Below are 16,461 nucleotides of genomic sequence, written 5' to 3'. Positions count from 1 at the left end.
GCCGGCTATCTTGGAACGCCACCACATATTCGCGAAATTGTAGATGCACTGCACGGGCTTCTGCACGCTACCGTCCACTTTCTTTTTAAAGCGCTAAAGTCGCAATACAGGTGCCAAGGACCACGAAAAAGTATTAGTCGATAAAACTTGCAGCTCCACGTCACGTTTCGTCATTCTGACGAGAACGCAAAATTGCATTTTGCAAAATTTCCGTTTCCCGGCACAAATTTCAAAACACGTGACCTCTGGACAGCCAATGAGACAGCCAAGATGGCGGATAATGGCGGCCGTGCAGCCGCCATGCGTGTCCAGAGCCGCTATTCTGGACATTCCGCCATTTTCTTCGAGGCGTGACGTAGGCGCGACGCTTACAAAATGGCGCCGATAGCCCCGTTTCGCTTTCGTAACGTGACGCAAATTTGACGTTTCGCCTAAGAAACTGTAATGTAGGCATTGAACATAGCGTGGTTGATAAAGCAAAACAGTTTTCCTCCCCAGTGAAAATAAAGCAGCTAGCTCAAAGCGTACGACTATTCGATCAAAATCGTTTCTCGCTTCCGTCGTCTGCATGCGCACAGGCTGTCGTCTGCTTCATTAGCTAGGATGCGTGTCCTCGGGAAACGGACTGAGTCATCGTATATTGGCGCGCCACGCGCTTGCTTTCTACCTTGAGACAACATACGCGACCTGCCAGTGATGATCAGCGCCCGCTCTAGGCCGCGTTATCGCTATCTCGTGATCCGCAAGTGACTCAGCCCGACTCGTCTGGCTGAGAAGCGGCCGAATATCATCGATAGCGTTGCGCGCGCCACAGGTATCCGCTTGAGCGACGCAAACGCCGGCACTGCCATCTCTTGTGCACTTCGCTGCTTACTCGCACCGCGAGAGGAAACTTCAAGGCGCCGTCTTGCGTACATTTCTTTTTGTAAATTAAAAAGTCACCGTTCTCATAGCCGTTGATTACGCGAAAAGTCATTAATATTGATTACAATACAAACACAATAGTGAAAAGTGCAAAAAGTCGCAAGAAGTTTGCTAGTTTCAACCAATATTATTTCAAATAAACGTGTTTTTAATAAAAATGATGGTTCAAAACACAAATGCCAACACCACCCGAGAGCGATGCAAATGCTATGAGCACGCGTTGTGAACAAAAGATTTTCATGGCCCCAAATGACAGGGAAAATGCGGCGATACGCATGACTCTCGACTGTACACTGCATATGGCCGCTCATTACCATAATTCGCGTGGCTCGTCGCACCACAAATTATGGCGGAAAATCTCTGCAATGGCGGCCGAGCGCAACGTCACGCAACGTCAAATTGACGTTTACGAAACAGGCCCTTCCTGTGACGCTCTTAACAGGGATATTCCTTCAGCCAATCAGCAAGCTGACATGCCGGCTATCTTGGAACGCCACCACATATTCGCGAAATTGCAGATGCATTGCACGGGCTTCTGCACGCTACCGTCCACTTCTTTTTAAGCGCTAAAGTCGCAATAGAGGTGCCTAAGGACCACGCAAAAGTATTAGTCGATAAAGTTTGCAGCTCCACGTCACGTTTCGTCATTCTGACGAAAACGCAAAATAGCATTTAGCAAAACTTCCGTTTCCCGGCACAAATTTCAAAACACGTGACCTCTGGACAGCCAATGAGACAGCCAAGATGGCGGATAATGGCGGCCGTGCAGCCGCCATGCGTGTCCAGAATAGAGCCCCAGAATAGAGCCCATGGGCTCTATTGTGGACACGCATGGCGGCTGCACGGCCGCCATTATCCGCCATCTTGGCTGTCTCATTGGCTGTCCGGAGGTCACGTGTTTTGAAATTTGTGCCGGGAAACGGAAGTTTTGCTAAATGCAATTTTGCGTTTTCGTCAGAATGATGAAACGTGACGTGGAGCTGCAAACTTTATCGACTAATACTTTTTTGTGGTCCTTGGCACCTCTATTGCGACTTTAGCGCTTAAAAAGAAAGTGGACGGTAGCGTGCAGAAGCTCGTGCAATGCATCTGCAATTTCGCGAATATGTGGTGGCGTCCCGAGATAGCCGGCATGTCAGCTTGCTGATTGGCTGAAGGAATATCCTGTGAAGAGCGTCACAGGAAGGGCTGTTTCATAAACGTCAATTTGACGTTGCGTGACGTTGCGCTCGGCCGCCATTGCAGAGATTTTCCGCCATAATTTGTGGTGCGACGAGCCACGCGAATTATGGTAATGAGCGTCCATATGCAATGACAGTGGAGAGGCATGCGTATCGCCGCATTTTCCCTGTCATTTGGGGCGATGAAAATCTTTTGTTCACAACGCGTGCTCATAGCATTTGCATCGCTCTCGGGTGGTGTTGGCATTTGTGTTTTGAACCATCATTTTTATTAAAAACACGTTTATTTGAAATAATATTGGTTGAAACTAGCAAACTTCTTGCGACTTTTTCCACTTTTCGCCACTGCGTTTGTATTGTAATCAATATTAATGTCTTTTGGCGTAATCAAAGGCTATGACAATGGCGACTTTTTAATTTATAAAAATAAATGTACGCAAGGCGGCGTCTTGAAGCTTCCTCTCGCGGTGCGAGTAAGCAGCGAAGTGAACAAGAGATGGCAGTGCCGGCGCTTGCGTCGTGCAAGCGGATACCTGTGGTGCGCGCAACGCTATCGATGATATTCGGCCGCTTCTCAGCCAGACGAGTCTGGCTCAGTCACTTGCGGATCACGAGATAGCGATAACGCGGCATAGAGCGTGCGCTGATTACACTGACAGGTCGCGTATGTTGTCTCAAGCTAGAAAGCAAGCGCGTGGGCGCCAATATACGATGACTCATTCAGTTTCCCGAGGACACGCATCCTAGCTAATTAAGCAGACGACAGCCTGCGCGCATGCAGACGACGGAAGCGAGAAACGATTTTGATGCAATAATCGTACGCGTTGAGCTAGCTGTTTTATTTTTACTGGGGAGGAAAACTGTTTTGCTTTATCAGCCACGCTATGTTCAATGCCTACATTACAGTTTCTTAGGCGAAACGTCAAATTTGCGTCACGTTACGAAAGCAAATCGGGGCTATCGGCGCCATTGTGTAAGCGTCGCGCGTACGTCACGCTTCGAAGAAAATGGCGGAATGTCCAGAATAGAGCCTCATGTTACAGTGTACTAGAAGGGGGCAGTGGGCTTACTCAGCCGCTCCTCTGACGCAGTCAGCGTCGCATCCAAGAGGTGGCGCCACTGGCAACTTCAATGGAACCTTGCTTGCAGAAGCTTTGATTTTCCTTGCGTTTCTGGCGGTTCAGTTCGAAGCAGTTCACACTCTTATTTGTTTTTAGTTTTGGCGTACTTGACAGTCTTTACATATCTTGAGCAAGCACTATATTTGTTTAGGCCACATGATATTTGCCATATTAGAACCTTGTGGAAAAGGAAGACGGCAACTCTTGGGCAATTCTCTGCCTATCCTAACTCTTAGACGTTTTGTGCAAAGAGCTCGTCGCTGACGGATGTTGCTTATGCGGAAGGGGCCTTCGAATTTTTCGAATTATCGGGCAATGATAAAAAAAAATTGAAAACGGTTTCATGCCGTGTCGACCTAATGTAAAATTTTGTCAGACAGAAAACAGTGCGTGCATACTTCCCAGCTGGGCTCAAAAAAAAAAAAAAAATCAGGCACGCTAATTAGGTTTGTGCCTTTGCTTAGCCAAAATGAATATGTATATATGGCTTAAATATTTCATTGTCCCACTTTAGTTGTTCCATGCTTCACAGTAGCCTTCTGCGTTTATTATTAACCATCATTACGCCGGCACACATTTGTTAAATCAAATCAGGTTTGTTTTTTCCATAAAGAAATGGAGGGAGGCCTGAACAAAAAGTGAAAACTAGTTCACGTGACAAAGGCTCCGGCCTATGCTCATGTACAGTTATATAAGGGTAAGCAAAATGAAGTTAACAGGGCTGTTGCTGACACAAAACTTTTATTTGCAAGAAGTACAGCAAGCCATTGTTTCATGCACTTCAACTCATGTGCAATGGTTCAACTTCAGTTGCTTGGCCCTCTGCCGCTTTCCTGCCTTGTCACAGTTAATTCCTTTCACATAAGAATGCAGACGTGTGACAATGTAAAAAACTAATTATTTTAGCTGTGAGGCTAAGAGCGTGCACATTGCAGCCAACTTCGAGGGAAAGCTTACTCTTAACAACTTCCAGCATATCCATAACGCTGTCAGAGTGTAGCTCACTCTGAGAGAAGCCTTCTGTGAAAAGATCCTCTAGAATTTTCACAAAGCCGTACAGCTGACTGGAGGGATAAAGGAGAGGCCTCCTTGGTCACAGAAGTTTGTTAGCCGGGCAAGTTGAAAACTTTCGCCTGGTGGCGTCATAGTGAGCAGCTTTCTGCATTCTTGGCATTTTGTGCTGGAAAGGACAATACACTTCCGCGCAACATAGCCCGCAATGTGGTAAGTGAGCCTCGAGTCGCTTCTGGCCACGTGCTGGTTATGGTCCTTTGAAACCCGCAGGCCTGTGCAATGCTGGGGTACCACGTTTGTGTGGCCTCTGTGGCAGTAGCGCTAGCAGCAGTTTGACTGCACTCATTTCTGTGACCTGATGCTTCGAGAGAGTCAACTTCCAGTAAGGAGGCCAGTGTACCTTCTTCGCAGTTTCCTTCACTAACTGACCTAACTAGACCATAAAAAGAAAAACAATTCACAGTGATCAGGAACTACGTTGGAGTTGAGCACAAAACGTGGCTCGTAATGGAGCTCGCATACTGCGCTCGTGTCGTCCAGGGGAGGTTCTATGGAGATTCTTTTCCCGCTCTTTCCGCCTATTTTATTGCGATAGCAATTATATGGACACTCAAAAGCAGATTTCTGCCGTCGGCGTCGCCGTCGCCGTGAGGTTCCGTATGACGTCAATGGAGATGAAATCGTGGCCGCGCGCCGCCGAACGCTGTATGTGCGAGTGAAAGGGCGCGAGGGACGCGCTCTTTCACGGGGAGTGAACGCACGGCGGAGAACAAACGCGCGTTCTGCGCCGTGCTTCCTTAAGGGCTGCAGAAGTAGGCGTCTCTTTCCTCCTTTACAATCACCATATATGTAGAGCAAACGCGCCTTCTTCAGACGCGCGAGAGGCCGTGGGGGAGGGGGAAGGAAGGGACGCGACGTTTAGCTGCGGCACCAAGTGCCTATTTATATGAGAGGCTCCAGCAACAGTCAGCAACGCCGCACGCATTTTGAGCTAACGCGGGCAAAACGCCGATGGCGTCGACAACAGTTCTGCGTGTTGTTGCTACCAAAGGCGCTCACCTTACTTCGTATGACATTGCTGTGTTGCTATCGCATTCATTGCTTCGCCCTTAGGGCGAAACTGTGACATTTTTTTTTATTCTTCGGGACGCCAAACAAGGACAACTTCGGCCCATCCTTCACATAAACATAGCCTGTTTGGCACCCAGGCGCGTAACAGTGGTTTTGTCGATGCCGCGGCATGGCTCAGTTACTGCAAGGCATACTAATCTCGTGCAGGTTATGTGCGAAAAAAACACTGAAGGAAAAAAAAACCCACGCGACACGTCCACAGGAAAAAACAACGCAGCTCAGCAACTCCAACTAATATGATCGGGCACTGGGCGGGCACTAGGCAGCTGCGCCGTCGCACCCACGTTCCATTGAAACCGACGCCAGCGCCGCCGCTCGGGCTATTGGAGAAGCTCATATGTGACATTCGTGGAGCCGCCGCATCGCATAGCCTCCGCCAGAGAGTAAGCCCACTGCCCCCTTCTAGTACACTGTACCCATGTATACGTGTCAATATATATATGTATAGTATATGTATGCCATGCTCCGTCTTCCGGTTCCGCTTCCGGAAGCTGAAACCGGAAGCCAGGTTCCAGAGAACACTTCCGGCGTTTTGCCCGAATGATCCCCTGGCCGGTCCTTCGCCCCCTCATCATCATTCACTTCGTGGATATGCGGTGCTTTTTAGGCTATACTGGCTACACGAGTGTAGCAAGCGCCAATTTTTTTTTTTTTTTTTTTACAAGGCGTAGGACAGCATAGCAGTGTCCATCTACACGAAGCCATTCTTTATAGCTGTTCTGTAGCATGAAAACTACTTTCTACAATGCAGTTTCGAAGTGTAGGCAGCGGACCAACAAGCAGGCAGGAATTGCAAATGCGTGGCGCCATTTTGTCTGAGACTGTCTGCGCTGATAAGGCAACAATAGTGAAGGTTCACTGCAGGGGTGGGCTTCGAAGTGCTGGGTTGACCGTGTGTCGCAGACGGCCACAGAGGAAGGTAAGCTAATCCTTCAAGAAGGCAAAATCATATTACTGGCACAGGGTGCAGGCTATTTCCGACTCCTAGCTGTATTATATGCATTAAGAAGTTGTTTTCGTGCACTGCACATTCACTATGTATTTCGCTGCAATTTGTCTTGATTTGTTGATGAAAGGAAACTCATGCACCGATGTTCAGTGTTAGACAAGGGCACATACACAGCCAGTCATAGGCGGAACGTTTTCCTTTTTCCGAGCGGGGGGGGAGCTGGGGCCTGACCAGCTCCCCAAATCCCACCCATGTATGCATATATATATGCATACATGGGTGAGTGGGTTATATATATATATATATATATATATATATATATATATATATATATATATAACCTTTAATAACAGTTACACTGGGAACTTTGAGTGACCTCAAAAGATTGTTCACTGCAGGGACAAGCTTATATGGGTGTTTGCAAGACCTCAGAGTAGGAGAGAATTCAGTTTTACAGCCTGTGTCCCCTCGCACCGCCAAGAGACTGGCGTCGCTTGGTTGAGCCATGCGACAAGCGGATTCAGTTAAACACGTTAGGGACAAAGCAATGTAACGCCTTGAAAAAGTTTTAATACAAAAGATACAATCAAGACATCTTTTCCTGACGAAAGGTCAGTTATTGAGAAGATAAGAAATAACAAAACTAAATGATATATAACAATTTCTGAACACAACTTATGACTAGAATAATTAGCATAAGTATAATGTGATTCCATAATGCAAGTTTCATTACTTGTCAAAGCATGCCTATGCCACTGGTTTTGTTTATTATCTAGAGGCAGAATAAAGGATTATAGATTAAAAATTATCAGGTGCCCAAATAAATAAACACATTAACAAATAAATAAATAAGACAGCGCTATCTAAAAAGCGCAATAGGACTCAATAGCAAATATAGGAACAGCATGGATTGTGTTATTGAGCGATAAATGCAGCACATGACGAATAAAAATTAATCAGGAAAATGCACAGATAGACTAGGGAGTTTTACAAATAGCGCAACCACATGTCTTTTCTTATCTAAATGGCCTCACTCTGCTTGCACTGTTATGTACCCATTTTCGTTCCTTTATATAACTGTTTTGCGTTGTTTTCTAAGCCAGGTGGTTTGCTTTGACTTGCAAGTTGGTTCCTTTCTCTCTCCTATGAAAGATATCAGTTCGTTGTCTGATGCGATGATTTTACCATCATTAAAAAAGTGTTTGTTCGGGCACTTGATCTAAAAAATGAAGTCGTCGGCAATCTTATTCAAACTGATTTTGCGGGAGAGTTCGTTGTCAGCGTGCAAAATTGCCAGGTGGTTCAAACGGGCTTGTCCAGTCGTCGACCGCATGTACATTTTCAGTCACTGAAGGCAAGAAAAGGACCTCTCGGATGTGGTCGACGAGAATGGTATGGCCAACTCAATTTTTTTAGCTTGGCCATTTCCGGCAAAAGGTTTCGCAGGTGTTCGCCCTTGCCTCCCGTAAACATGTGCACGACATCCTCGAACGTGTGCAATGCTGACGACCTTTGCTGGCTTAAAATGTCAATCAGCATATCTCTGTGCAAAATCAGGCGTCCTGGTTCAAGGTCTTCACCGTTGAACCATGTTATATATGCTTCGTCTTCCTTCCCTATGGCAAGCTGCTCAATCTGGGACTTATGCTGTGACATATCAGGTGGATAACTGTTGTTTAACGAAGACAGCTGTGTCAAGTAATTCATAGAACCTTTGGCAGTACATGTCACTCGTTGATGGAAACACGTGAGCTGAGGAACCTTTTTGATAGCGGCGTGGAGTCTTCTTTCGCCTAGCAGCTAGAACACACGGGTCCTCAACTCCTACTTTTCCTGCTGCTGCCATACACATGCGGGTCACACGCTTTATTTTGGAGTTGATCTGCGCCGAGTTCAAGCTTGGGTCATCTGAGATGGCTGGCCCCATCGCGTGCGCTGTCTCCGCGCGCCTAGTGTTATGTTTCCGCTGGTGCTTATACGGGGAAAACATGCTTCCTTTTCAGCATCAGACGGGTTCTGTCGAAGTACCGATAAGCGGGGTGCCCACTATTGGTTTTGTCGTTGGTGCTCATGCTGTGTTTGTAGCTGGAGCACATTGCAACATCCGCAGCTGCAGTGGTAGCGAGCTCGACGCTTGTTTTCTATTTCTCCTTTTTTTGGGACAGCAATTGTATCAATAGCCCAGGCAAACCTTTGCTGTCGTCGTCGCTGTGATATTCCGTATGAAGTCCAAAAGTGATATAAGTAAGCGACCAATACACTGTGGGTGCGAGAAAAAGCCCGCAACACTGAGCCGCAACACTTGATGGACATTATCTTCCCACGCGCTCAATATTCAGGTTAGTTGGACGTCACGTAATCAAATGCGCGCACGGGGAGGAGAGCACAAGACTTCTCAATTAGCCCTGCTGCAGCTGCGAATGACTGCGCGCGGTTGATGCTGACGCGGCTCCTGTGCCGTATCCAATTGTTGGTAATCATTGGGGTGCAATGATCAAGGGCGAGCAGGGATGGCTGCTAACTTCATGCGCACTGTCTTCCTTCTTAGGCTGTTTTTCCGCGCCCCATGTGTTGCAGATTGCATAGCCTAAGTTAAGAGACAGGGATAATTGGAGATCGCTGACAGAGGCCATCCTGTAGTGGACATAAAAATATGCAGATGATGATGATGATGAACCTAATTTTCAGAGTGGCGGTGAATCGCATGGCTGTACGAACCGTTCGCCCCTGCTGCCGGCTTTCTTCATAATGCCAGCGCTGCGATAGCGACTGCTCGTGGTCGTCCAGCGAGATATTTACAGGTTTACATGGTCCGTGCATTGCACAATGCTTGTAAGTTTAATTGGTAAGTAAATCTTACTACAATTCATAAAGGTGATATAACCAACGTACAGACTCGTGTGCGGGCCACACTTTTTTGCCGCAATGTTGACGAGCCTTACATGGGACCGGGCCATTTTATCTAATTTTCCAACTACGAGTATGAAATCTGCCGTAAACCTCCGCGATCGGCTCTTCTCGTCATCTAAAGTCGTGTACAACTTTAGAGGGCGCACACTCTAGACTGACGTCATGAGCCGGATGGAGGACATGGCAGCCCGCACTTTGTGCGGGGCCGAGTCGCGTCAGCAGGACTATTTCTTCAGTCGCGGTGGTAATCGGCTGCTGCGCTTCAGTGATCAGGGCGCCTATCCTTTCTTCTTAAGTTGTAACCGACTTTCTTTTTATAGAAGCGACGCGCGGAAGTACGCTGCGTGGGAAAATTCTGAGTGGAGTGCGATCGGAATCAGCGCTGAACGCGATTGCTTCTCGGTTGGATTAAAAAAAAAATATTTGCTTTAAAGTTGAAGGTGCAGCTCTTACACAGAATTATACGGGAAGAATCTTCTTTCATGTAATTGTCTTATGCTTCGCTATCACCAATATGAAACCTTTCCGGTGAAACTGCAGCCTCTTTTTTTTTTATTCTGAGTCCTAGTAAAAGCTCTGCAGCACATGACTGCTACTGATTCGGAGTGAATCCGGCTTGTCCTCACTTCGGTTACTAAGTTAATTATATATATTTATGACCTCTGCATGCACGTTGCGATGTTTTCATCCCCAAAAAAGGTTGTAAATTATTATGTTTTTTTTTTCATGAGTCGCTAGCACTGCCTACTGGAAAGTGAAGCAATGCTGAGACATATCATTCACGTGCATTTCACACACCGTTGATAAAAGACTCTGCCGAAGGGGTCACTGAAGTGTGCAGGTCTTTTTCAGTGTCAAAAAAAGCGCGCAAAGCCATTTTTAGCGAGTTGAACACCATCATCATCATCAGCCTATATTTATGTCCACTGTAGGACAAAGGCCTCTCTCTGTGATGTCCAATTACCCCTGTCTTGCGCTAGCTGATTCCCAACTTGCGCCTGCAAATTTCCTAACTTCATCCCCCGACCTAGTTTTCTGCCGCCCTCGACTGCACTTCGCTTCTCTGTAACTCCATTCTGTAAAATCCATTCTGTAACTCTAATGGTCCACCGGTTATCCATCCTACTCATTACATGGCCTACCCAGCTCCATATTTTCCACTTAATGTCAACTAGAATATCGGTTATCCCTGTTTGCTCTCTGATCCACACCGCTCTCTTCCCGTCTCTTAATGTTAGGCCTAACATTTTTCGTTGCATTCCTCTTTGTGCAGTCCTTAACTTGTTCTCGAGCTTTTTTGTTAACCTCCAAGTTTCTGCCCCATATGTTAGCACCGGTAGAATGCGATCATTGTACACTTTTCTTTTCAGTGAAAGTGGTAAGCTCCCCGTCAGGATTTGGCAATGCTTGCCGTATGCACTCCCAACCCAATTTTAATCTTCTGTAAATTTCCTTCTCATGATCAGGGTCCCTTGTGAGTAATTGATCTAGACAAACGTACTCCTTTACAGACTCTAGAGGCTGACTGGCGATCCTGAATTCTTGTTCCCTTGCCAGGCTATTGAACATTAGGTTGGTATTGTGCATATTAATATTTAACCCCACTCTTATACTTTCTCGGCTAAGGTCTTCAATCATTTGCTGTGATTCGTCCCCATTGTTGCTGAATAGGACAATGTCATCTGCAAACCGAAGGTTGTTGAGGTATTCACCATTGATCCTCACTCCTAAGCCTTCCCAGTGTAAGAGCTTGAATACTTCTGCTAAGCATGCAGTGAATAGCAAAGGAGAGATTGTGTTTCCTTGGCTGACCCCTTTTAAGCCGAAAGCCTTTAATGGCTCATACTCGCAGCGTCCGACCGTCCATGCCCTGGAACGGTGCCAGCTGTGGCCTCTCCCCCTCACACTTTCTCAGAAAGCACGTGATGGCATAACGGTGCATAGAAACAGTTGCGCCGCTACAGCTGTGGCCTCTCCCCCTTACACTCTGTCAGCAATCATGTGATGGCACTGCGGCAGTGTCCGACCGTCCGTGCCCTGTAATGGTGCCAGCTGTGGCCTCTCTCCCTTACACTCTCTCAGCAATCACGTGATGGCACAGCGGCGCGTGCGGCAACGCTGCTTCGTCAGACGTCTCGTTGCAGCAGCCGAGTTATGGTGTGTTGCTGTAGTCGTTGCTAGGACCCAGTTGCGACGGCAGCCACTGCTGCCGCTTTCGTACCATTTCCCTGGCCTTGGTGCCCGGTGACGCGGCCACTCGCTGCTGCCGTCTACGCTCCGCTTCCCTGGCCTTGGTGCCCGGTGACACGGCCACTCGCTGCTGCCGTCTACGCTCCGCTTCCCTGGCCTTGGTGCCCGGTGACGAGGCCACTCGCTGCTGCCGCTTTCTTTCTGCTTCCCTGGCCTTGGTGCCTGGTGACGCGGCCATTCGCTGCTGCCGCTTTCTTTCCGCTTCCCTGGCCTTGGTGTCCGGTGACGCGGCCACTCGCTGTTGTCGCTTCCGTTCCGCTTCTCTGGCCTTGGTACCCGGTGACATGTTAGCCCGCCGTATGCGCATTCGCTCATTCTTCTTCTGGCGTTTGATATCGGGGGAATCCACTTTCTTGGGGCGCTTCTCTGAACCGCTTGCCGTGGTAGCATCACCGGATCGCTTGGTAGCCATCCAGCCACAGGCGAAAGCCTGTGTCCATTCCACTGGGAGTGTCATGCACAAAAAAAAAAAAAAAAAGACATGGCATAGTCGGTCGAATGGCCACAGGCTTTCACCGAACACACTTTGGAATTTAAAAAGTGTCCTTCAATTTTTCTTGATAGGTATCTGTCTACTTTTCTTGTGGAGAACCAAAGTTGCTGTGCAATCCTTGTAGATATTTGCCAAGAAATTCACGTTTGCCTCCTGTACTCCTTGATTACGCAATGCCTCTATGACTGCTGGTATCTCTGCTGAATCAAATGTTTTTTTTATAACCTATAAAAGCCATATAGAGAGGTTGATTGTACTTCGCAGATTTCTCTATCACCTGATTTATGACATGTATATGATCCATCGTAGAATATCCCTTCCTGAAGCCAGCCTGTTCTTTTGGTTGGCTGAAGTCAAGTGTTGCCCTGATTCTATTGGAAATTACCTTGGTGAATATTTTATACAGTACTGAAAGCAAGCTAATGGGTCTATAATTCTTCAATTCTTTAACGTCTCCCTTCTTATGGATGAGTATAACGTTGGCGTTCTTCCAGCTTTTTGGTACACTTAAAGTCGTGAGGCATTGCGTATAAAGGGCTGCAAGCTTTTCAAGTATGATATCTCCTCCATCTTTGTTTAAATCGACTGTTATTCCATCTTATCCAGCAGCTTTTTCCCTGGTCATGTCTTTCAAGGCCCTTCTAACTTCATCGCTAGTTAAAGAAGGAGCCTCTGTATCCTGTTCATCACTACTTCGAGTGAAAGTAGCTTGGCTGCTCTGGTAACTGTACAGGTCAGTATAGAATTCTTCCGCTGCTTTTACTATGTCATCGTTATTGCTGATGCTCTGTTTATCATTGCTCTGCTTATTATAATTGCCCTGCTTACCTTTCAGTGCATACATTTTGCCATGTCCTATGCTAAGTTTTCTTCTCACTGATTTCATGCTGCGTCCATGTTTTACTGCTTCCTCAATCTTTTCCATGTTATAATTTCGAATATCCGTACTTTCTTCTTGTTGATCCGTTTGACACTTTCATGTTTTGCGATTTTTTGATTAGGTCCTTTGTTACTTTGTTAGCTTACCTACTAGTTGCCTTGGTGCCTTACCTCTCACTTCAATTGCTGCTTCCGAGATCAGCCTAGTTATTGTTACATTCATTACCTCTATGCTGTCTTCATCTTCCTGTTCTAAAGCAGCATATTTGTTTGCGAGCACCAGCCTGAATTGGTCTGTTTTTACCCTCACTATGTCTAGGTTGGCCTGTTTCTTCTTGACTAATTTTATTCTTTCTCTCTTCAAATTGAGAGAAATCCTAGACCTTAGATCTAGATCTAGAAATCCTGGATCGGCAGAGAGTATGAAATCTATTTCATTCCTTGTTTCTCCATTAGGGCTTTTCCAGGTCCACTTTATGTTGCTGCGCTTCCTGAAGCCTATTCCTGAAGCGCCTCCTGAGCCTATTCCTTTCTGCGAATTCTACCAACATCTTTACTCTAGTGTTTTTAGAATCGATGCCGTAGTTGCCAATGGCTTGCTCACCAACCTGCTTTTTCCCCACTTTTGCATTGAAGTCTCCCATGACTATAGTATACTGCGTTTGCACTTTTCTCATTGCTAATTCAACATCTTCATAAAACTGTTCTATTTCTTCATCGTCATGACTGGAGGTTGGGGTGTAGGCTTGTACTATTTTCATTCTATACCTCCTATTCAGCTTTATTACGACGACTGCTACCCTCTCATTAACGCTGTAGAATTCATCAATGTTGTCCGCTACTCCGAATTTTCTCTTATCTGGAAGACCTCTATAGCAGAGGACGAAGTAATGGAATGAATGGCATCCATACGTGACCCGCATTCACCAAGTGAAACGTCACTATTTTTTTAACATTGCTCACCGAATGAACAGGTGCGTCTCATACACATTTTTTTTGGGGGGGGGGGGGGGCACTGCCATTCTGAGGGGGACGTGACTTATAGACCGGAAAATACGGTATATTGTTATACAGTGTAGCCCAACTATCATGCACAATGATTTAAACATATGCAAGTGCCACACAGCTGGACAAAACCAAGGTAACGTTGTTTGCCGCTGCTAAGAGATATTCAGATAGTTTTTTTGCATTCCGCCTAATGACATACTTTGTCTTAATTAATCAACTTCTGAAATATAAACGCGACAGCGTTAAGGGCCCCGTGTCGCAGAAAGTCCGGTGTCGGTGTCGGCTTTGGCGCCCGCGGCCGAGAAAATCATCCCTAGCCACGCTGGCCCTCCAAATATATTTAGGTATGCCACACCATTCTATCATTATAGCTGCTCATACCTTGTCTTGCATTCTTGGGAAAACTTTTCCTCAGAATTTTGAGAATGACAATTCACAAGCAAATGCCATGAAACAAAACACCCACAGCCCATGCCTTTTATGTTAAATCTTCTCAGACTGAAATCTTAAAAGTACGAAACGAAAATGGAAACCTGGAAATTATGAAATTTCTTTGGCGCGGCTGTGCATTATGTCCGGGATCGCCCCACGCAAGAGGCCTTGTTTCTACCAGAAAGCTCACCTTCGTGCATGTATCGTTCACCACCAGTGTTTCCCGGTAACCATAACGGCTGCTTAAACTGCAGTTGTCGGGAAGTGTGAGAAGCAGTCAGGGATCTTTGAATGCTATGGCGTTCCACTCTTAAAAGCGAAGCTTAAGTGTCCTCCCGAATTGTTACAATTAGTTGAAAAGTGTCAATGAGAAAATTGTAGAGCAACATGAAGAACTCCCGATACAGCTTTCTTTTGTTCAATACGTGCTACATAAAAGTGTTTTTCCGAGTGTGAAAGAAGCCCGCGAATACACGCAAAGTGCCTCGAGTGGCCAGTCGGGCGCCAATGAAGTGCTCCTTATAACGTGCGCTCGCTCTCGCCTCGCAGTCACCGTGAATTCCAGCGCGCCTAGCGCGACGCCGCTGCTTCGCATTCCGTTGCGGCAGAGAAGGTGCTTCCGGTTGCTGCTCCCGCAAAAATGACAAAATTTAGGGCGAAATCTCTAGGTTGTGGGCAGGGGAAATTCGTTATTTCGAGGGGGTCTCCCGCTGCCACTTCGTTACGTAGAGGTCTCAAATACATGTGCTTTTATGAAGTAACAGCAGGGAATAGAAAAACTTCGTTATATCCAGGAATTCGTTATATGGAGGTTCGTTATAAGCAGGTTTAACTGTTATCAGGGCAGCGAGCATAGGATACAGGAGGATAGGATATCTTGGAGTGTGGATAAACAATGGGGCTGAGTACCTAACGGAACATGAAAAATATGTAACGACTAAAGGTAGCAGGAATGCAGCTGTGATGAAAGATGGGGCACTGTGGAATTACAATAGATACGAAGTGGTGAGAGGGATTTGGAAAGGGGTGATGGTCCCTAGTTTGACTTTCGGCAATGCGGTCCTGTGCATGAGATCAGAGGTTCGAGCAAGGTTGGAAGTTAAGCAGTGAGGGGTAGGTAGGCTTGTTTTGGGAGCACACGGAAATACACCAAATCAGGGGGTACAGGGTGACATGGGATGGACGTCATTCGAAGGCAGGGAAGCTAGCAGCAAGATAGAACTTGAGCAGCGATTGACAGAAATGGCAGAAAAGCGGTGGGCAAGGAGAGTTTTCAGTTATTTGTATCTGAGGAATGTGGACACAAAATGGAGGAAGCTGACAAGAAAATTGTCAGTCAAATATTTGGACTGTAGGAGGGGTGCAAACCAGAAAACAGCGGTTAAGAAAAAGGTTAAAGAAACAGAGAGGGGTCTATCGAAAACAAGGGATGCAGACGAAATCAGCACTGGGAACATATAGAGCTTTCAAGCAAGAAATTGCCCCCAAAAATATCTATAATTCTAGGGGAAGCTCTTTTTTGTTTGAAGCCAGGACGGGAGTATTGCGGACTAAGATGTACCGAGTCAAGTACCAAGGTATAGACACGTTGTGTGGTGCATGTGGAGAGCAAGAGGAAACGGTTGAACACCTCATACTTTTCTGTAAAGGGCTTAACCCTACAGTGCAAAACAACGGGGCTGATTTTTTCAAAGCATTGGGGTTTCAGGACATTGGAGGCACAATACACTTTAAGCGGGTAGAAATAACCAAACAGAGGTTATCTGATTGGTGGCTAAAATCAAGGCAAGGGTGAAATTTCATCCTCTACAAAGTACAAAATATGTTGATAGTCACGGCTAGGTGGCCTGTGCCATCGCCCAATTTAAAGGGTTGATAAAGGTAAAGGGGAAAAGATATAATTCACTCATATAGACCGTTGACCATTACATCGCCAATATACCGGTTAGCAATGACGGCGATTAAATTGAAGCTGCCAGCATGGGCAGAGAATAATGACATATTGGAAGAACTCCAGAATGGCTTCAGAATCGGTAGTCATCTGGATGACAACTTATTTGTCCTTACTCAGCGTATTGAAATATCCAAAGAAAGGAGACCGCCATATGTGACTTTTTTAGACATTACCGGAGCGTATGACAACATAGACTGCTACATTTTGTGGGATAT

At 46.4% G+C, this 16,461-nt stretch overlaps 1 protein-coding gene across 1 annotated transcript; it reads right to left on the bottom strand.

Moving 5' to 3' along the window:
• Positions 1–11,382: 11,382 nt before the first annotated feature.
• LOC119457101 (uncharacterized) lies at positions 11,383–11,766 on the bottom strand. The gene has a single exon (XM_037718927.1). The coding sequence runs from the start codon at positions 11,764–11,766 to the stop codon at positions 11,383–11,385; it is 384 nt and encodes a 127-aa protein (XP_037574855.1).
• Positions 11,767–16,461: the final 4,695 nt, after the last annotated feature.

Source organism: Dermacentor silvarum, chromosome 6 (assembly GCF_013339745.2).
Source record: "Dermacentor silvarum isolate Dsil-2018 chromosome 6, BIME_Dsil_1.4, whole genome shotgun sequence".
NCBI lineage: Eukaryota > Metazoa > Arthropoda > Arachnida > Ixodida > Ixodidae > Dermacentor > Dermacentor silvarum.
Note: the sequence above shows the minus strand (reverse complement) of the source record. Positions and strands in the feature narration are given on the sequence as shown.